The sequence below is a fragment of the Grampus griseus genome (genome assembly GCF_964374135.1).
Source record: "Grampus griseus genome assembly, chromosome: 20".
In the NCBI taxonomy this organism is placed as follows: Eukaryota; Metazoa; Chordata; class Mammalia; order Artiodactyla; family Delphinidae; genus Grampus; species Grampus griseus.
Genome location: NC_139014.1, coordinates 28,275,224 through 28,297,426, shown reverse-complemented (window position 1 = coordinate 28,297,426; position 22,203 = coordinate 28,275,224). Strand labels below are relative to the sequence as shown.

At 35.5% G+C, this 22,203-nt stretch overlaps 1 protein-coding gene across 1 annotated transcript in view; it reads left to right on the top strand.

The window, feature by feature from the left end:
* BRIP1 (BRCA1 interacting DNA helicase 1) overlaps positions 1 to 22,203 on the top strand; it is a gene marked incomplete at its 5' end in the record, with an annotated part of 197,017 nt that overhangs the window by 163,072 nt on the left and 11,742 nt on the right. Inside the window, 1 exon segment of the mRNA XM_082678491.1 lies at positions 8,894 to 9,006. Coding sequence (XP_082534617.1) covers positions 8,894 to 9,006 — 113 coding nt within the window.

The following is a 22,203-nucleotide window of genomic DNA, read 5'->3' as shown; positions in this document are numbered from 1 at the left end:
TATACTATTTGATAAATACTTGCCCAGAAATACCACATAGGGGATCTTTAAAAGCTGACTGACTGAAAAGAACAATTCCTACTGTTTCACATTGGATTAACTAGTTGCTAGGAATTATAGTCAGTTTGTGAACTTACAATGCTAGCAGTTTGTTATGTGAATAAATTGTTGTTATTAAATTTGAGAACCATCTTTTATTTTAATTAGATTTTAATACTCATTCCATTTTTAAATAGGAGAAAGCCACAATAGAATTGAGTTACCTAAGATCTCACTCAGAGAAGCTGTAGGGTGTCCTGACTCTTGGGTTTTTACTCTTAAGAGAGCAAGCTCTGGAGAGAGACAGACTAGATTCAAATCCCAGCTTTACTACTTACATACTGGGTCACCTTCCACATGTTACTTAATTTTTTAAAACTTATTTTTCTAATCTGTAAAATGAGGTAACAGTACCAACTTTTTAAGATTGTTATGAGGATTAAATGAGATAATAATACCTATTAAGCACTGCACTGTGCATGGAATGTTATAGTAGCTTGACAGATATTGTTATCATTTATTATTAAGATCTTTGGTTCCCTACTTTTCCAATTTTGACTTTCTGATTAGCTAACTCATTATCAATTTCTATTCTTGGTTTAGAAATTTTTTTAAAATTTTTTATTTATTTATGGCTGTGTTGAGTCTTCGTTTCTGTGTGTGGGCTTTCTCTAGTTGTGGCAAGCGTGTGCCACTCTTCATCACAGTGCGCCAGTGCGCGGGCCTCTTACTATCGCGGCCTCTATTGTTGTGGAACACAGGCTCCAGACGCGCAGGCTCAGTAATTGTGGCTCACGGGCCCAGTTGCTCCGCGGCATGTGGGATCTTCCCAGACCAGGGCTCGAACCCGTGTCCCCTGCACTGGCAGGCAGATTCTCAACCACTGCGCCATCAGGGAAGCCCTAGAAATTATTTCTTTAACATGGCTTGAGCCAAGTTTATCTTCTTCCTTAAACATACTTTTCTTTTTGTCTTCTCTTGGTGGGTTACTGGATTCCTTCTCTCAGTGGCTGGAAACTTTGGAGTCATTTTTGACTTTTCCCCCTTTAATAAACCCACATCTACTTTGTCACTTAAGTTCTGTAACTCCACAATGTGTTATGAACTGGGTCTCTTTTCCATTCCCTTTGGCTTTCCAGGTAAGGCCCTCATTACTCTCGTATCAAATTCATAGCATGTCTTCATTTCTCAACTCCTCTTATTTTTATATACTGTAATCAAAGTTAATATTTTAGCACTTATATTTACTTGATGGCCATTTGTACTCAGTCGTTTCTGTTCTTGTAATCTCTTGCTGGGCAGAAAATATTTTTAACTTGTCTTTGTATTCCTAGTGCGTATCACAGATACCTTACACACAGCCAAAACTATAAATATTGAATGGAATTAGTATTTTTTTAAGTTATCAAATATTTCTTCTTTTCATTATATCAATTTTTATACTTTAAATGCATATTTTTAATGTTTCTACAGCATTCTTTTTTATTTAGTTTCTTTTTTTTAAGCTTTATTGAGGCATAATTGAATATAGCATTCTTGAGAGCAGCTTAAAAAACTCACTTTTTTCATTCAGTTAGTATATGAAAAATGTGAAATCATAATACATAATTTTCTTGCCCTCAAAACTTGCATTTTCTAACACAACATTGTAAATTAACTATACTTCAGTAAAAAAAGAAGGAACTTTTATACAAGAGAGCTTTTTACAGGAAAAAGCTCATTAACTTATATATTTGAATAGGTCAATCTGATTTGTGTATACCATACATTCTGACCTTGTATAAAAGTAGTTCACTTTTGAGATGATGTAATTTTAAAGATTTTTATGAAGACCAGATGAAGGCTGGGTATGTGGTACCCTTTGGTGTGACATTTCTTTTAATAGGAATGTAGTTTTATGCCCTGTAATTAATTATGAGTCTTTTTGAAAGGGATATGATTATAATATCAAATTCAAGGACTAGATAGCAGAATTTATTATGATTTCTGTTCCAGAAAAGAAGCAGAAGTTTAATTTAACACAGTCTCTGTGTGTTATTACCTAGATAGAAAATGAACGTACATTCGGTCACTCGGAAAAGTGAGAAATTCTTGATGTCCTTTAACAGTGGAGCATTTGAGTCAATAAATATTGTATCAAATGCATTAGTACTGTTTCAACTCTGATTTTTAAATTTGTTTAGATCATCATTGACTGCTTTTTATTTATTTATTTAATTTTTGGCTGTGTTGGGTCTTCATTGCTGTGCATGGGCTTTCTCTAGTTGCAGCGAGCGGGGGCTACTCTTCATTGCGGTCCGTGGGCTTCTCATTGCAGTGGCTTCTCTTGTTGCAGAGCACGGGATCTAAGCATGCGGGCTTCAGTAGTTGTGGCTTATGGGCTCTAGGGCGCAGGTTCAGTAGTTGTGACGCATGGGCTTAGTCACTCTGAGGCATGTGGGATCTTCCCGGACCAGGGCTTGAACATGTGTCCCCTGCATTGGCAGGTGGATTCTTAACCACTGTGCCACCAGGGAAGTCCCTCTGACTGCTTTTTTATGCTTTGATTCTTTTACACCAACCAGTGTCTTTGGTGTGTATGAAGTTATTTTGCTCCGATTGATGTGTTTCATTATTTCTATTGATCTGTCTTAAGATTTACTGACTAATTCTTCTGCCTTCTCCAATATGCTGTTAAATCCATCCAATGAATTTTTTTTAAGTTATTGTATTTTGCAGTTGTAGAATTTCTATTTGGGTCTTTTTTATATTTCCATTTCTCTGATGAGATTCTCCAAATTTCAGTCGTTAAAGCATATGTTTTTAAGTTATTTAAATATATTTATAACAGCTACTTTAAAGTCTTTGTCAACTAATTCCAATAGCTGAGCCCTTTCTAGATTGGTTTCTATTGACTGCCTGTTTTTCCTTGATTATGGATCATCTTTCTAGTAATTTCTATTGTATAGAAATTATACAATTTCTATTGTATAGAAACAAAAATATATTTTTGTTTTTGTAGGCAGTTCAATTAGTAGGTGATCATCTTGAACTTATATGGACACGATTTGACAGTATATTAGGGGAGATCTGGGAAAAGCTCAAAGTACGGTCTTTAAATTGTTTCCCCTGTGGTTCTTGTTAGAGTTTGGTTTAAGTCTTTTGGGGGGCTAGTTTAAAATTGGTATTGCTCTATATTGTGTTCCTTATTCCTAACATGACACCTGGCCATTTGTATGTGTGTGTTTGTGTTCTACTTGATTTTTTATTTAAAATATATATCTTGGCTAAATTTCTATGTCAAAACATATAGATCTGTTTCTTTCTATATAATAGCCCAATATTTATCTCAGAATAATTGTAGTATATTTCATTGTACTTGATGTACATTTAGATTGTTTCTTAATTTTCTTCAATACAAAGATGCAATGAGTATTCTCGTACATATTATCTATCTGTACTTGTTGGAAAATATAAATACATTTGGTAAATATTTGTCAGTATTCTACAGACAAAAACAATGGAAATATTAAATTTGCATTTCTTGGTTTACTAGTAAAGTTGAGCATCTTTTCATGTGGGTTACCAGCCATTTATCATTCAATTTGATGACTTGCTTTCTCACAGATTATTTACTTCTAGTAGTTAGATTTTGTAAACATTGATTGTGTATGAGTTCATTGTATATTAGTTAACAGAACTTTTTCTCCAGGTTTTCATTTGGCTTTCAATGTTATTTATGGTATTTTGAGGCCATGAAGGGTTTTTACTAGGGAAATAAGAGGTCCATCTTTCCAAAACCAGGATCAAGGCCAGCAGAAAGTTTGCCACAACACTGTATGGACTTCTTCCCCCCCCACCCCAATTTCTTTGAGATATAATTGACAAATAAAAATTCTGTATATTTAAGGTGTAAATTGTGGTGACTTAATATATATTGTCAAATTACCGTAATCAGGTTAATTAACACAACCATCACCTCACATAGTTAACCATTTTTTCAGCATATGATGAGAACACTTAAGGTCATAGCATAGTTCAAGTATACAATACATTACTATTGAGTATAGTTGCCATGCTATACATTCAAATCCCAGAACTTACTCATCTTGTAACCAAAAGTCACTGATAATTTATACTCTTTAACCAGTATCTCCCCATTTCCTCCACCCCTCACCTACTACCAACCACCATTCTAGTCTTGGGTTCAATGTGTTTAACAGTTTTAGATGCCACGTATAAGTGAGGTCATGGCTATGTTTCCCTGTCTGGCCTATTTCACTTAGTATAATATACTCCAGGTTCATCCATGTGGTTGCAAATGGCAGGATTTCCTTTTTATGCCTGAATAATATTCCCTTATATATACGCGTGTGTGTGTGTGTGTGTATGTGTATATATATTTTACATTTTCTTTGCCCGTTCATTCATTCATCAATAACATGTTGTTTTCATGTCTTGCCAATGTGAAGAATGTTGTAATGAACATGAGACTGCACACATCTCTTCAAGACAGTGATTTTATTTCTTTTAGATATATACCCAGCAGTGGGATTGCTGGATTATATGGTAGTTCTATTTTTAATTCTTTGGGGAACGTCCATACCATTTTCCATAATGGCTATACCAATTTTACGTTCCCACCAACAGTGTATAAGTGTTCCTTTTACTCCATACCCTTGCCGACACTTGTCATCTCGTCTTTTTTTTTTTTTTTTTTTTTTTGCGGTACGCGGGCCTCTTACTGTCGCGGCCTCTTCCGTTGCGGAGCACAGGCTCCGGACGCGCAGGCTCAGCGGCCATGGCTCACGGGCCCAGCTGCTCCGCGGCATGTGGGATCTTCCCAGACCGGAGCACGAACCTGTGTCCCCTGTATTGGCAGGCAGACTCTCAACCACTGTGCCACCAGGGAAGCCCCTCTTGTCTTTTTGATAATAGCCATCCTAACAAGTATTAGGTGATATCTCATTTTTGTTTTAATTTGCATTTCCCTGATGATTAGTGATGTTAAACACCTTTTCATATACCCATCGACCACTTGTATGTCTTCTTTGAAAAAATGTCTATTCAGGACTTCTGCTTATTTTTTAATCAGGTTTTCTTTTGTGTTTTCCTTTTTTTTTTTTTTTTTTGTGGGGCGGGGTGTTGGTTTTGCATGAGTTCCTTATATATTTTAGATATAAACCTCTTATCAGATTATGGTTCTCCTGTTCCATAGGTTGTCTTTTCATTTTGTTGATTGTTTCTTTTTCTGTGCAGAAGTGTTTTAGTTTAATGTAGTCCCACTTGTTTATTTTTGCTTTTGTTCCCTGTGCTTTTGGTGTCATATCCAAAAAATCATTGCTGAGACCAAGGAGCTTTTTCCTGTTTTCTTCTAGGAGTGTTATGGTCTCAGAGTATACATTTAAATCTTTAATTCATTTAGAGTTGATTTTTATATATGGTATAAGATAAGGATCCAGTTTCATTCTTTGGCATGCAGATATCCAGTTTTCCCACCACCATTCCTAAAGAGATTATCTTTCCCCATTGTCTATTCTTGGTGCCCTTGTCAAAGATCAGTTAACCATATATGCATGGGTTTATTTCGAATTCTCTCTTCTGTTCCATTGGCCTGAGTGTCTGATTTTATGCCAGTACCGTACTGTTTTGATTACTAAAGTTTTATAATATAGTTTGAAATCAGGAAATGTGTTGCCTCCAGCTTTGTTCTTCCTTAACATTGCTTTGGCTATTCGGGATCTTTTGTGGTTCCATACAAATTTTAGAATTCTTTTTTCTATTTCTGTAAAAAATGTCACTTGAGGCTTCCCTGGTGGCGCAGTGGTTGAGAGTCCACCTGCTGATGCAGGGGACATGGGTTCGTGCCCCGGTCCAGGAAGATCCCACATGCCATGGAGTGGCTGGGCCCGTGAGCCATGGCTGCTGAGCCTGCGCGTCTGGAGCCTGTGCTCCGCAACGGGAGAGGCCACAACAGTGAGAGGCCTGTGTACCGCCAAAAAAAAATGTCTCTTGGATTTTGATAGAGATTTTACTGGATCTGTAGATCACTTTGGGTAATAAGGACATTTTAACGATACTAATTATTCCAATCCATAAACAGGATCTTTCCTGTTTTATTTGTGTTTCTTCAATTTCTTTCATCAGTGTTTTATAGTTTTTAGTGTAAAGATTTTCACCTCCTTAGTTAAATTTATTCTAAAGTGTTTTATTCTTTTTGATGCTATCGTAAATGGGATTGTTTTCCTAATTTCTTGGATAGGTTGTCGTTAGTGTGTAGGAACACAACTGATTTTTGTATCCTGCAACCTTACTGAATTTTATTAATTCTAAGAGTTTTTTGGTGGATCTTTAGGCTTTTCTACATATAAGATCATGTATCTGCAAACAGACAATTTTAGTTCTTCTTTTCTGTTTTGGATGCCTTTTATTACTTTTTCTTCCCTAATTGCTCTGGCTAAGACTTTTAATAACTTGTTGAATAGAAGTGGTAAGAGTGGGCACCTCTGTCTCATTCCTGACCTTAGAGGAAAAGCTTTTAGCTTTTCACTATTAAGTGTGATGTTTCTGTGGGCTTGTCTATATGGCCTTTAGTATATGGAAGTATGTTTCCTCTATGCCTAATTTTTGAGAATTTTTATCATGAAAGGATGTTGAATTTTGTCAAGTGCTTTTTCTGCGTCTATTGAGATAATGTGATTTTTATCCTTCATTTTGTTATAGTGGTGTATCACATTTATTGATTTATGTATGTTAAACCAATGTGTATTTCAGGGATAAATCACCCTTGATCGTGGTGTATGATCCTTTTACTGTGCTATTGAATTCAGTTTTGTTGTTGTTGTTGTTACTGAGGATTTTTGCCACTATGTTTATCAGGATGTTGGCCTGTAATTTTCTCTTTTTAAAGTCCCTACATGCCTTTGTTATGAGAATAATGCTGACCTCTTAAAACGAGTTTGGAAGTGTTCCCTCCCCTTCAGTATTTCAGAAGCATTTGAGAAGAACTGGTGTTAATTCTTCCTTAAATGCTTAGTAGAGTTTCAGTCTCACCAATGAAGTTATCTGGTCCTGAGCTTTTCTTCGTTTGGGAGGTTTTTGATTACTGCGTTAATGTCCTTACTTGTTATAGGTCTGTTCAGATTTTTTATATCTTTATGATTATTCTTGGTAGGTTGATTTTTTTCTAGGAATTTATCCATTTCTTCTAAGTTATCCTTTTTTTTCACATATAATTGTTCATAGTAGTCTCTTAGGATTCATTGTATTTCTGTAGTATCAGCTGTAATCTATGCTTTCATTTGTAATTTTATTTGAGTCCTTTTTTTTTGCTTAATTAATTAGCAAAAGTATATCAGTTTTATTTATCTTTAAAAAAACAACTCTTAGTTTCATTGATTTTTTGTTGTCGTTTTTTCTGGTCTGTTTCATATATTTTTGCTCTCATCTTAGTAGTTTCCTTCCTTCTGCTGAGATTAGTTTGTTCTTTTTTCTAGTTTCTTAAGATGTAAAGTTATGTTGTTTATCTGAGATCTTTGTTTTTTCTTCATGTCGGCATTTTTTGCTATAAAATTCTCTCTTAGAACTGCTATTGTTACATCCCATAGTTTTGGTTTGTTGTGTTTCCATTTTCATTTGTATTGAGATAATTTTTAAAAATTATTTATTTTTGGCTGCATTGGGTCTTAGTTGTGGCACGTGGGATCTTCCTTGCGGCATGTGGGATCTTTCATTGCAGCATGCGGTCTCTTCATTGCGGCACTTGCGCTTCTCTCTCTAGTTGCAGTGCGTGGGCTCCAGAGCACATGGGCTCAGTAGTTGCAGCATGGGCTCTCTAGTTGCGGTGTGCATACTCAGTAGTTGCAGCACATGGGCTTAGTTGCCCTGTGGTATGTGGGATCTTAGTTCCCCAACCAAGGATTGAACCCGTGTCACCTGCATTGGAAGACGGATTCTCAACCACTGGACCACCAGGGATGTCCCTCAAGATGCTATTTTATTTCTCTCTTGATTTCTTCTTTGACCCATTGGTTGTTCAGGTGCATGTTCTTCAATTTCCACGTATTTGTGACTATTTCAGTTTTCCTTATGTTATTAATTTCTAATTTCTTACCATTGTGGTTGGAAAAGATACTTGATGTAATTTCAGTCTTAAATTTCTTAAGACTTATTTTGTGGTCCGACATATAATCTATCTTGGAGAATGTTCCATGTGCACTTGAGAAGAATGTATATTCTATGCTGTAGATTTAAACTAAATCATAACAATAATTAACATTAAATGTAAATGGACTAAACATCCCAATTAAAAAGCAGAGATTATCAGGCTGGATAAACATAAAATAATGAACTATTTTGGAATGAATTCCAAAATCATTATGCTAAATGAAAAAAAGCAGACACAAATGATTACATACTGTATAATAACATTTACATAGAATTCTAAAAAAGGCAAAACAGAAAGTAGACCATTGGTTGACAGGGTCAGCAGTAAAGGAAATTGCCTGAAGAGGGGTAGGAAGGAGTTTTTAGGTAGTGAAAATATTCTAAATTATGATTGTGGTGGTGGTTACATGACTATACATTTATTAAAATTTATCTACATGTACATTGAAAGTTTGTGAATTTTGTCATATATAAATTATTTCTCAATAAAACTGATTGCTATCACACAGCTAATTAACTAAGTTCATGTAGGCATTTAGGAAATGTAAAGATGAATAGAAATGTTTTAAATGAACTGAAAAATGTTTAGTACTGAAAAACAAATCTTTCTACCCTAATTAAATGATACTCAAAATGTTAGAAGTTAATGAGTTTTTAAATGACCTTTAATTACCTACTATCTTTTTTTAATATATTTTTAAATTATTAGGTTGAACTAAAGCGACAATATAATGACCAGCATTCAAAATTAAGAGGTCTTTTACCAGGTCGTCAGTGGTATGAAATTCAAGCATACAGGGCCTTAAACCAGGCCCTAGGTAGGTAAGTGGAGTGAAATTTAATGTAATATTACTGTAATATTATCTCTGACCAGGACTGTTTGTAGAGCTAGTCTTGCTACTTTATTCCTTATAGTAAATTTGATGGAATTTTATTTCACTAGAACCCTGGGAACTGGTATATATTCAGTGATAGATGTCAGGAGTGAAAGTTGAAAGAGTCAATGGAATAATTGAAACCCAAAATAAAACTCAATATTTGCTAAAGGTTAAAGATTTATGATTGGTCAGTGAGCGTACAACAGAGTGCTCAGTAAACGTTTATAGAAGCTCGCCACCAAACAATAAAATTTTATCTTGTGAACATCAGAACCTAAATGATAATTTTATGGGTAAAAAGCAAACCATTTAAGAAGAGTTAAAACAAACTGTGTTCATGGTACTAAAGAATTCACACCAACTAACAGTAAAATTTAATTATAATACTCTTTTTTCTAAAGATTCTGGTCCATTAAGATTTGTGCTTTGTGGAACTAGTTTTTAAATCACCATTTTATACCATAATTTCACAGGACATCAACACTTTAAATTTATAAATACTATAATTATTAGATTATTTATAGTCTAATTTAACACTTTATGTTCTCTATGAAATTATAATTAGTTTAACCATGTAATAGTTTTTTCCTGTGAAGCTGTACAAATAAAATTCAGATAATTCAAATAGAAGAACACAGATTAAGAGTAAAGTCATGAAAATATGGCCATTTGACACGTTTTCAGATCAGCCAGAAGACCCACAGCTAACCATTATCTGCCCTAACCAATCTAGAAATTGGACTTTTCTCAAGTGTCTTGTTTACTCACATTAACTCATTTAAACATAAGCAGACCAGCTTGCATTTGAGTTCAGATTTACCTATGCTGATGACATGACTGCAACAGCTGGATTTAAGTCCCAGAACACATCACCCACTCCCCTCCCCATCATTTCAGAATGATATTCTGCACTTGTTTCTCTTCAAACTGAGTGATTCAGTTCTATGTTTAACCTACTACCCTTCTCTGCCTAGAAATCCCACTGGTACTTGGCATCAGGTTTCACTGGAAATTGTTCTTGAAGCATTTCATCTACTTACTTTGTCTCTCCCTGTTGATTGACCTGTTTGTTTTACTTTAATATTCAGCAAATAGTTTCTAGAGGAGCCTTAATGTTTGTTTTAAAATTCTTGCCTTTTAGTCAGTAGGCTTAATTTCAGGAAAATAAATATTTTTACCTCAGTTGATTTTTTCTCTTAATATAAGCAATGCCTTGAATTTTAAGAAACCATTTGAAGCAAAAGCACATTTGTATCCTATTTTGTCATTTATAAACCTTTTCTACATATATTAAACAGGTTGTGAAAGATGAAATTACTTGTCTAATGTTACATAGCTACTAAATGCACCTTCATGTCTTGACACCACCTACATTTAAAACCTTAAGACTTGGTTTTTCATCCTTATGCCTACCTGTATCCACTAAAATTCTCACTATTAAATATAAACATCTCACTATTAAACTGTTAAATGTACCGTATCCTTTCATTATTCTTTGCCTTGGCATACAAGTTACCATACAATTCATTTGGCAAGTTTATCAATCAAAACCTAGTTGAAGAGGTCATGTCCTTTATGAAGACTTTTTTTATTTCTCCAACTAGAGTTATTTACTCCTTAGGAAACCCATAGCACTTTATACTTATCTCTATTATAGCATATATCTCATTGTTTTGGAGTAGCCTGTTTATCTGTCTCCTTCCCTAAACATGTATTAGACATTTTTCCATTCTCAACAACCACCTGTGCCTCATCTTGGGACATAGATGCACAATAAGTACTTGTTGAATTAGTGAAAAATGCCAGGTTCAGTGCTTTTCCAGCTATACCATATTGGCCAGAGAGCTTCTAGAGCTTCAAAACATACTTTTCAAGAATTTCAGAAAAAGCATGTGTTTATAATGTTGATGTAGAATACTATAGTTTCAGTATTTTATTAATTAAAAAGTGGATAGCCCAACTGTCATTGTACTGATTTTCAGGGAAACAGTATCAACAAGTAGCAACTTATGCCAAAGAAACATCCACTAAAAATAATCAAGTGAATGTTTTACATCATTTGATAAAACTCATGTGTATTGATTGACATAAAAGGTGCTTATACTAATGCACTGTTCTTATAAGGGATATGTCTAGAAGGACTAAAGTAAGCAGAAATAAATTGAGTTTAAAAAAATGTTATCTTTTTTTTAAGCTCACATGGGACTGTTAGAGTATTTGAAGTAATGTAAATCCATAAAAAGTAATAACAGCTTTCAGGAATGTACCAGGTGGTTTTGTGACCAGGTTACAACTGCACTATAAGTTTCCTAAAGGGTCTGCTTTACTAAAGTATAATCTTTGTCTCAAGTGGGCATAATTCATTTGAGCAAGGCAGTATGAAAACAATGGAAAAAAGAGAAGGTGAAACCTTTTTCTCAGAACTGTTTTGTTAACTTAAATGCCTTTCTGCCATAGGACACTTTAAACATAAACCAAAATATATTAGCACCCTGACTTTGCATTGATTTTCAGCACTGTTATATAATATTGGCAATATACATCTTCCTATCCTGCCCTATTTTATGGTTGGTCTGATGCCTCAGAACCTATGGATTACTTTAAAATATCACACAAGAACGTCATATAAAATTTAGATTTTTAATGTCCCTATGGAATAATCAAACCTTTATGTTAATTTTCACCCCCCTTTCAAAATCCCATGATAGTTAAGGAATAAAAATGTCAAACCTATAAAGTTGAAAAGAGTGGGAGAAGAGACAATGACAGATGAGCTGTCAATAAATTTTGAACACTGGAAAACATGAATAATTGAATGACTTAGCAGGCAAGAGAAAGCTGAAATTTAAATCTGTAATCATGAAAGCTAACAAGATCTTCCAGATTCAAGCATGGAAAAGCTTAGGACTTGAGGGTACTCTAAGGTGTTGGTTAAAGCACTGTTAAACTAAAGAGGATTGGTTACAAGTTAGTATATGTAGTAGTTAGACAGCCCCCTCCCCCACCCAGGTTTACTCTCTGGATAGAATGAACTAGAGAATCTGTATATTCTTTAACTACAGTTACGGCTAAGGATGTATTAAAGATGTGGGGTAAGAAAAGTCTACCTACTGAATGTGAGAGCTCCATTCTCTTTTTCTTCTCAGCTCTGAGTAGGCTGACAATCCATCTTATATCTTCATGGCAGGAAAGTACAGTGTTGCTGTCTAAGAAAACGGACCACCCCATGAATAAGGGCCACAGATAGTAACAAAGTGGCCCTGTTCCTACCTTACTGCAAGTCTCCCAGCCTATAAGTCTCACCCATGTACACAAAGCTACCAATCATCACTTTAGTGCCTTACTCTTAAATAAGTGCATGGAGTCTTCACCAGATATTCAAAGAATGTCTGTAATATGAAAAACAGAGACCAAAACAATACCAACGAAACAAAAGCAGGGTGGAATAACTTGTAGAAAACAGAAACAGTGCAGTAGAAAAGAAGTTGGCAAACTTTTTCTGTAAAGGGCCAGATAAGTACATATTTTATGTTTTTCAGGCCACATACAGTCTGCATCCACATTCTTCTTTGTTTTTTCTTTAACCTTTAAAATGTAAATACCATTCCTAGATTGCAGGCTATACAAAAACATGATATGGACCAGATTTTCCCTGTGGACTATAGTTTGCCAACTGTTGGATAAAAGAAAACTTTAAAAAATTTTATCAGTAATACCCATAGGAGGAGGTAAGATATTGCCTCCATAAAACAAGAACAGAAAATAAGAAAAAACTCCTAGACATTAATATGGTAGCAACAAATTTTAAATGCAGAATTGGGCTTAGGAGAGAAAATTGAAATTTCCCACATCCAAAAATCAAAGAGAAAGAAAATGGGAAAGAATAACTAGAAAATTAGAGGATCAGTATGCAGGAAACAACTTCTGATAAATAGGAGCTCCATATGAAGAGACTAGAGAAAATAGAGAAAGAAACATGTCAAAGGAATAATTCAAGAAAAATGCTCAGAATTGAAGGACATACTTTCCTGATGAAAGCATCCACTCAAGTACCAGTAAAGGGGGAAAAGCTACAAAGCTCCTCACTATGCAGTTTCAAAGTACCCAAGGTAAAGAAAAGGTCCTGAAACCTTCCAGGGAGAAAAAGAGAACTCTCATACAAAAGATATAGAATCAGTATTGAAACAGACTTCTTAAAAGCAACACTAGAAGCTGAAAGACAGTTGAAAATTATCTTCAATTATTTGAGGGAAATTTTTGACTTGCAATCTAAGTTCTTAGCAATGCAAATGATCAATAAACTGTAAGACAGACTAAAGCATTCAGTATTCAGTATTAAAGGACCTAAACATTTGCTTCAAATGCACACTTTCTCAGGATCCAACTGAAAGATATTCTCCAACAAAGAAGAGAAAATTCAGAAAGAGGAATACCAAGGATGCAGGAAACTGGAGTTCCAACCCAGAAAAGTGAAATTCCCAAAACAACCAAGGAAGAAAGCTCTGGGATGAATCTGTGTGGCAGTCCCATAGTAGTTAGTCTAGATTGGTTTCTGAGGATGGAAGGTTTTGCCCTTATTGAGAAAAATTCTTGCAGCTGTGACAAAGTGGGAATTAATTAATGATAGAAACATAGAAAATTAAGCAAAAAAGGAAAGAGGGAGAGTTATTAACTCCAAGGCAGACAAAAACGTCTTGTATGGGAAAGGACATGTAATCATACTGGATCATGTAATTCACCTTTAAATGGTAATCCACTGAATATTGATTTACAAAAGAATTGTGATATAATGCTGCTGGAAGAATGGAGAGGTAGTGAAGTTATCAGTGATACGAGATAAACATCTTCTGTAGGAAGAGTCAGTAAATGATTTCTAATGGTTAAAAACCAGGAAGTAGTAGTAGTATGTTATTTAGAAATATGGAGGCAAATGACCATAAGAACTATGTAAAATATTTTCAATTACTTGTTTCTGAGATTGGGAATTGGAGATGTGGTGTGGGTAGGCAAAAGAAAATTCTGTTTTTATTAAAACAATTATAATACTATTTGACTTTTAAACTATGCTTGTGTATTTGATTAAAAATTAAAATTTACAAGCTAAAATTAACTTTTTAAAGAGTCTGGAGATTGGTTCAAGATGGCAGAGTAGAAGGACATGCTCTCATTCTTTTGAGAACACCAGAATCACAACTAACTGATGAACAGTCATCGACAGGAAGACACTGGAACTCACCAAAAAAGATACCCCACATGCAAAGACAAAGAGGCTGCAGTGAGACAGGAGGGGTGCTATCACAATAAAATCAAATCCCATAACTGCTGGGTGGGTGACTGACAAACTGGAGAACACTTATACCACAGAAGTCCACCCACTGGAGTGAAGGTTCTGAGCCACACGTCAGACTTCCCAACCTGGGGGCCTGGCAACGGGAGGAGGAATTCCTAGAGAATCAGACTTTGAAGGCTAGTGGGATTTGATTGCAAGACTTTGGCAGGACTGGGGGAAACAGAGACTGCACTCTTGGAGGTCACACACAAAGTAGTGTGCGCATCAGGACCCAAGGGAAGAAGCAGTGACCCAATAGGAGACTGAGCTAGACCTACCTGCCAGTGTTGGAGGGTCTCCTGTGGAGGTGGGGAAAGCTGTGGCTCACCAAGGGACAAGGACACTGGCAGCAGAAGTTCTGGGAAGGACTCCTTGGTGTGAGCCCTCCCAGAGTCCACCATTGGCCCCCACCATAGAGCCTGGGTAGGCTCCAGTGTTGGATCGCCTCAGGCCAAACACCCAACAGGGAGGGAACTCAGCCCCACCCATCAGCAGACAAGGGGATTAAAGTTTTACTGAGCTCTGCCCACAAGAGCAACAGCCAGCTCTACCCACCACCAGTCCTTCCCATCAGGAAGCTTCCACAAGTCTCTTAGATAGCCTCATCCACCAGAGGGCAGACAGCAGAAGCAAGAAGAACTGCAGTCCTGCAGCCTGTGGAACAAAAACCACATTCACAGAAAGATAGACAAGATGAAAAGTCAGAGGGCTATGTCCAGATGAGGGAACAAGATAAAACCCCAGAAAAACAACTAAATGAAGTGGAGATAGGCAACCTTCCAGAAAAACAATTCAGAATAATGATAGTGAAAATAATCCAGGACCTCGGAAAAAGAATGGAGGCAAAGATCAAGAAGATGCAAGAAATGTTTAACAAAGATCTAGAAGAATTAAAGAACAAACAAACAGAGATGAGCAATACAATAACTGAAATGAAAACTACACTAGAAGGAATCAATAGGAGAATAACCAAGGCAGAAGAACGGATAAGTGACCTGGAAGACAGAATGGTGGAATTCACTGCCATGTAACAGAATAAAGAAAAAAGAATGAAAAGAAATGAAGACAGCCTAAGAGACCTCTGGGACAACATGAAACGCAACAACATTCACGTTATAGGGGTCCCAGAAGGAGAAGAGAGAGAGAAAGGACCCGAGAAAATATTTGAAGAGATTGTAGTTGAAAACCTCCCTAACGTGGGAAAGGAAATAGCCACCCAAGTCCAGGAAACACAGAGAGTCCCATACAGGATAAACCCAAATAGAAACACGCTGAGACACATAGTAATCAAATTGGCAAAAATTAAAGATAGAAAAATTATTGAAAGCAGCAAGGGAAAAATGACAACATACAAGGGAACTCCCATAAGGTTAACAGCTGATTTCTCAGCAGAAACTCTACAAGCCAGAAGGGAGTGGCATGATATACTTAACGTGATGAAAGGGAAGAACCTACAACCAAGATTACTCTACCAAACGAGGATCTCATTCAGATTTGATGGAGAAATCAAAAGCTTTACAGACAAGCAAAAGCTAAGAGAATTCAGCACCACCAAACCAGCTGTACAATAAATGCTAGAGGAACTTCTGTAAGTGGGAAACACAAGAGAAGAAAAGGACCTACAAAAACAAATGCAAAACAATTAAGAAAATGGTCATAGGAACATACATATTGATAATTACCTTAAATGTGAATAGATTAAATGTTCCAACCAAAAGACACAGGCTTACTGAATGGGTACAAAAACAAGACCCATATATATGCTGTCTACAAGAGACCCACTTCAGACCTAGGGACACATACAGACTGAAAGTGAGGGGATGGAAAAAGATATTCCATACAAATAGAAATCAAAAGAAAGCTGAAGTAACAATACTCATATCAGATAAAATAGACTTTAAAATAAAGAATGTTACAAGAGACAAGGAAGGACACTGCGTAATGATCAAGGGATCAATTCAAGAAGAAGATATAACAATTATAAATATATATGCACCCAACATAGGAGCACCTCAATACATAAGGCAACTGCTAACAGCTCTAAAAGAGGAAATCGACAGTAACACAATAATAGTGGGGGACTTTAACACCTCACTTACACCAATGGACAGATAATCCAAAATGAAAATTAATAAGGAAAGACAAGCTTTAAATGGCACAGTAGACCAGATAGATTTAATTGATATTTATAGGACATTCCATCCAAAAACAGCAGATTACACTTTCTTCTCAAGTGCACACGGAATATTCTCCAGGATAGATTACATCTTGGGTCACAAATCAAGCCTCAGTAAATTTAAGAAAATTGAAATCATATCAAGCATGATTTCTGACCACAACGGTATGAGATTAGAAATCAATTAGAGGGAAAAAAATGTAAAAAACACAAACACATGGAAACTAAACAATATGTTACTAAATAACCAAGAGATCACTAATAAATCAAAGAGGAAATCAAAAAATACCTAAAGACAAATGACAATGAAAACACGACGGTCCAAAACCTATGGGATGCAGCAAAAGCAGTTCTAAGAGGAAAGTTTATAACTATACAAGCCTACCTCAAGAAACAAGAAAAATCTCAAATAAACAATCTAACATTACACCTAAAGGAACTAGAGAAAGAAGAACAAACTAAACCCAAAGTTAGCAGAAGGAAAAATATAAATATCAGAGCAGAAATAAATGAATTAGAAACAAAGAAAACAGTAGCAAAGACCAATAAAACTAAAAGCTGGTTCTTTGAGAAGATAAAATTGATAAACCATTAGCTAGACTCATCAAGAAAAAGAGGGAGAGGACTGAAATCAATAAAATTAGAAATGAAAAAGGAGAAGTTACAACAGACACCACAGAAATACAAAGCATCCTAAGAGACTACTACAGGCAACTCTATGCCAATAAAATGGACAACCTGGAAGAAATGGACAGATTCTTAGGTATAACCTGCCAAGACTGAACCAGGAAGAATTAGAAAATATGAACAGACCAATCACAAGTAATGAAATTGAAACTGTGATTTAAAATCTTCCAACAAACAAAAGTCCAGGACCAGATGGCTTTACAGGTGAATTCTATCAAACATTTAGAGAAGAGTTAACACCGATTCTTCTCAAAATCTTCCATTCAAAAAAATTGCAGAGGAAGGAAAACTCCCCAACTCATTCTGTGAGGCCACCATCACCCTGATACCAAAATGAAACATACTACAAAAAAAGAAAATTAAAGACCAATATAACTGATAAATATACATGCAAAAATCCTCAACAAAATACTAGCAAACAGTATCTAACAACACATTAAAGGGAGCATACACCATGATCAAGTGGGATTTATCCCAGAGATGCAAGGATTCTTCAGTATACGCAGATCAATCAATGTGATACACCATATTAACAAACTGAAGAATCAAAACATATGATCATCTCCATAGATGCAGAAATAGCTTTTCACAAAATTCAACACCCATTTATTTAAAAACTCTCCAGAAAGTGGGCATAGAGGGAACCTACCTCAACATAATAAAGGCCATATATGACAAACCCACAGCAAACATCATTCTCAATGATGAAAAACTGAAAGCATTTCCTGTAAGATCAGGAACAAGACAAGGATGTCCACCCTCACCACTATTATTCAACATAGTTTTGGAAGTCCTAGCCATGGCAATCAGAGAAGAAAAAGAAATAAAAGGAATAGAAATTGGAAAAGAAGAAGTAAGACTGTCACTGTTAGCAGATGACATAATACTATACATAGAGAATCTTAAAGATGCCACCAGAAAACTACTAGAGCTAATCAATGAATTTGGTAAAGTTGCAGGATACAAAATTTATGCACAGAAATCTGTTGCATTCCTATACACTAATGATGAAAAATCTGAAAGAGAAATTAATGAAACACTCCCATTTACCATTGCAACAAAAAGAATAAAATACCTAGGAATAAACCTACCTAGGGAGACAAAAGACCTGTATGCAGAAAACTATAAGACACTGATGAAAGAAATTAAAGATGATACTAGCAGATAGAGAGATATACCATGTTCTTGAATTGGAAGAATCAATATTGTGAAAATGACTATACTACCCAAAGCAATCTGCAGATTCAATGAAATCCCTGTCAAATTACCAATGGCATTTTTTACAGAACTAGAGTAAAAAATCTCAAAATTTGTATGGAGACACAAAAGATCCCGAATAGCCGAAGCAGTCTTGAGGGAAAAAAACAGAGCTGGAGGAATCAGACTCCCTGACTTCAGACTATACTACAAACCTACAGTAATCAAGACAGTATGGTACTGGCACAAGAACCGAAATATAGATCAATGGAACAGGATAGAACACCCAGAGATAAACCCACGCATCTATGGTCAACTAATCTATGACAAAGGAGACAAGGATATACAATGGAGAAAAGACAGTCTCTTCAGTAATTGGTGCTGGGAAAACTGGACAGCTACATTTAAAGAATGAAATTAGAACACTCCCTAACACCATACACAAAAATAAACTCAAAATGGACTAGAGACCTAAGTGTAAGACCGGGCACTGTAAAACTCTTAGAGGAAAACATCGGAAGAACACTCTTTGACATAAATCACAGCAAGATCTTTTTTGATCCACCTCCAGAGTAATGGAAATAAAAATAAACAAATGGGACCTAATGAAACTTAAAAGCTTTTGCACAGCAAAGGAGACCATAAACAAGACAAAAAGACAACCCTCAGAATGGGAGAAATATTTGCAAATGAATCATCAGACAAAGGATTAATCTCCAAAATATATAAACAGCTCATGCAGCTCGATATTAAAAGAACAAACAACCAATCCAAAAATGGGCAGAAGACCTAAATAGACATTTCTCCATAGAAGACATACAGATGGCCAAGAAGCACATGAAAAGCTGCTCAACATCACTAATTATTAGAGAAATGCAAATCAAAACTACAATGAGGTATCACCTCACATCAGTTAGAATGGGCATCATGAGAAAATCTACAAACAACAAATGCTGGCGAGGGTGTGGAGAAATGGGAACTGACTTGCACTGTTGGTGGGAATGTAAATTGATACAGCCACTATGGAGAACAGTATGGAGGTTCCTTAAAACACTAAAAATAGAACTACCATATGACCCAGCAATCCCACTACTGGGCATATACCCAGAGAAAACCATAATTCAAAAAGACACATGCACCCCAATGTTCGTTGCAGCACTATTTACAATAGCCAGGTTATGGAAGCAACCTAAATGCCCATTGACAGACAAATGTGTAAAGAAGATGTACATATATACAATGGAATATTATTCAGTCATAAGAAGGAAGGAAATTGGGTCATTTGTAGATACATGGATGCATCTAGAGACTGTCATACAGAGTGAAGTAAGTCAGAAAGAGAAAAACAAATATCGTATATTTACGCATATATGTGGAACCCAGAAAATGGTACAGATGAACTGGTTTGCAGAGCAGAAACTGAGACACAGAAGTAGAGAACAAACATATGGACACCAAGGGGGCAAAGTGGCAGGTGGTGGGGGTTGTGGTGTGATGGATTGGGAGATTGGAATTGACATGTATACACTGATGTGTATAAAATGGATGACTCATAAGAAAATAAATAAAAATAAACATTAAAAAAATAGAGTCTGGAGGTTTCAATTCTAGATAAGATGGAGTAAGTACATTCTGTACTGTCTTTAAAAGCTAGACAGAATGCATGGAGCAGCTATTTGAGTACCGTGAAAAGTGAATAATAGTAGACAGATTGCGGAAGAAGACCAGAATTCAAAATACCAATGAACTGGTTGGAATAACTATATTAATATCAGGACAAAGTAGAATTAAGAGGAAAGAAAATTATTGGGATGTTAGAAGAAAATTTACATAATGATGAAAGGGTCAATTTATCAGAAAGACATAACAATCCTAAATGTGTATGCACCTAAAAATAGAGCTTCAAAATACATGACACAAAAGCTGACATCTGAATAAGAAATAGACAAATCCACAAGCATGGTTGGAGACTTTAAAATTCCTCTCTCAGTAATAGATAGAAGTAGTAAACAGAAAACCAATAGAGAGATGGAAGACTTAAACAATATTATTAGCCAGCTAGATTGAATTGACATTATAGAGCACTCCACCCAACAATAGCAGAATAAACACAAGGAATATGTACCAATTTAGACAATATCCTGGGTGATAAACTTAAAATTTTTTTTAAGGATTTGAAATCATAGTGTGTTCTTTGACCATGCTGCAAATAAACAAACTAGAAATCAATAACAGAAAAATAACGTAAAAATGTCCAAGTACTTGGAAATTAATAACATCTTTAAAAATCCATAGGAAAAACAGGATGTCTTAGGATAATTAGAAAATATTGTGAACTCACCAGAAATGAAAATCATCATATCAAAATTTGTGGACCACAGGTATAGCAGAGCTCACTGGGAAATTTATATCATTAAATGTTTATTTTCAGAAACAAAGATCTCTAATCAGTTATCTAAACTTCTACCTTAAGAAGCTAGAAAAGAAGAGCAAAATAAATGTAAAGCAAACAGAAAAAAGAAAAGAATATAAGTCAATGAAACTAAAAAATCAATAAAATCCATTTTTAAAGCAATCAGTAAAATCTACTGACTTCTAGGTAAACTGACAAAAAAAAAAAAGCCGCAAATTGCCAATATCTGGAATAAAGGAGGTGATATTACTACATATCCTGCAGACATTCAAAGGATAATATGGGGAAATTTTTACCTGTCTCAGAGCTCACTTAAGCAGTTGTTTAACTTCACAGCTTCCTGAGACAATGAATGAAAATTGGGACAAATAACAAACTAACTGAAAAGCTTAAAGAGAAAAGCTGGGAAATGAGATTTCCATGGGGGCTTTAAAAGTTCCGAGATACGCCTGAGACTCTAGTAGGAATGTTTAGGACTGTGCACATGACCAGGGATGTGCACATGCTCATAAGACCTGAGAAGGTCCTAAGCTCTCACCTCTGTGTGACCTTGAGGCTCTGCTGAAGCAGGAAGTGAAGACTAAGGTAGAGTTTTTGCCTGCCTGATCAAGGCTCAAACATGTATCCAAAAACACATGTAAAGCCTCTTGGCAAAGAATGGGAGACTGTGGATTCCAGATGTTTAAGGAAATCTCTGTCTAATCATTAGCTGACCACTAAGCTGACCTAGCAATGGTCACACATGACAGAATACAGACTTTACAAAATGATTTCAGAAAAGTCACAGCAACAACAACAGCAGCATCAACAACAAAAATCCTTGGGGAGGGAGGAAGAATCTGATTTCTACAGTTGCCAGATTACATTATTTAAAATGTACTCTTTTCAACAAAAATTATGGCATGTGCAAAGAAGAATATATTCCCCATACACAGGGGAGAAAGCAGTCAATAAGAATTATCCCTAAGGGATTCCAGATGTTATAGTTAGTATATAAAACTATTTTAAATATGATCAAGGAACCAAGGAAATTATGTCTAAAGAGCTATAGGAAACAATGAGAATGATGTTTCACCAGATGGAGAATATCAATAGTTAGATAGAATTTTTTAAAAAAAAAAAACAATGGAAATTCTGTAGTTGAAACCTACAATAAGTGAAATGAAAAATTTAGTAGAGGGGCTCAACAGCAGTTTTGAGCAGGAAGAAGAAAGAATTGGTTTCCAGTCTGAGGAACAGAAAGAAAAAGAATGAAGAATAATTAAGATAGGCTCAGGAACCTGTACAACCCCATCAAGCATACCAACATACATATAAAGAGAGTCTTAGAGGGAGAGAA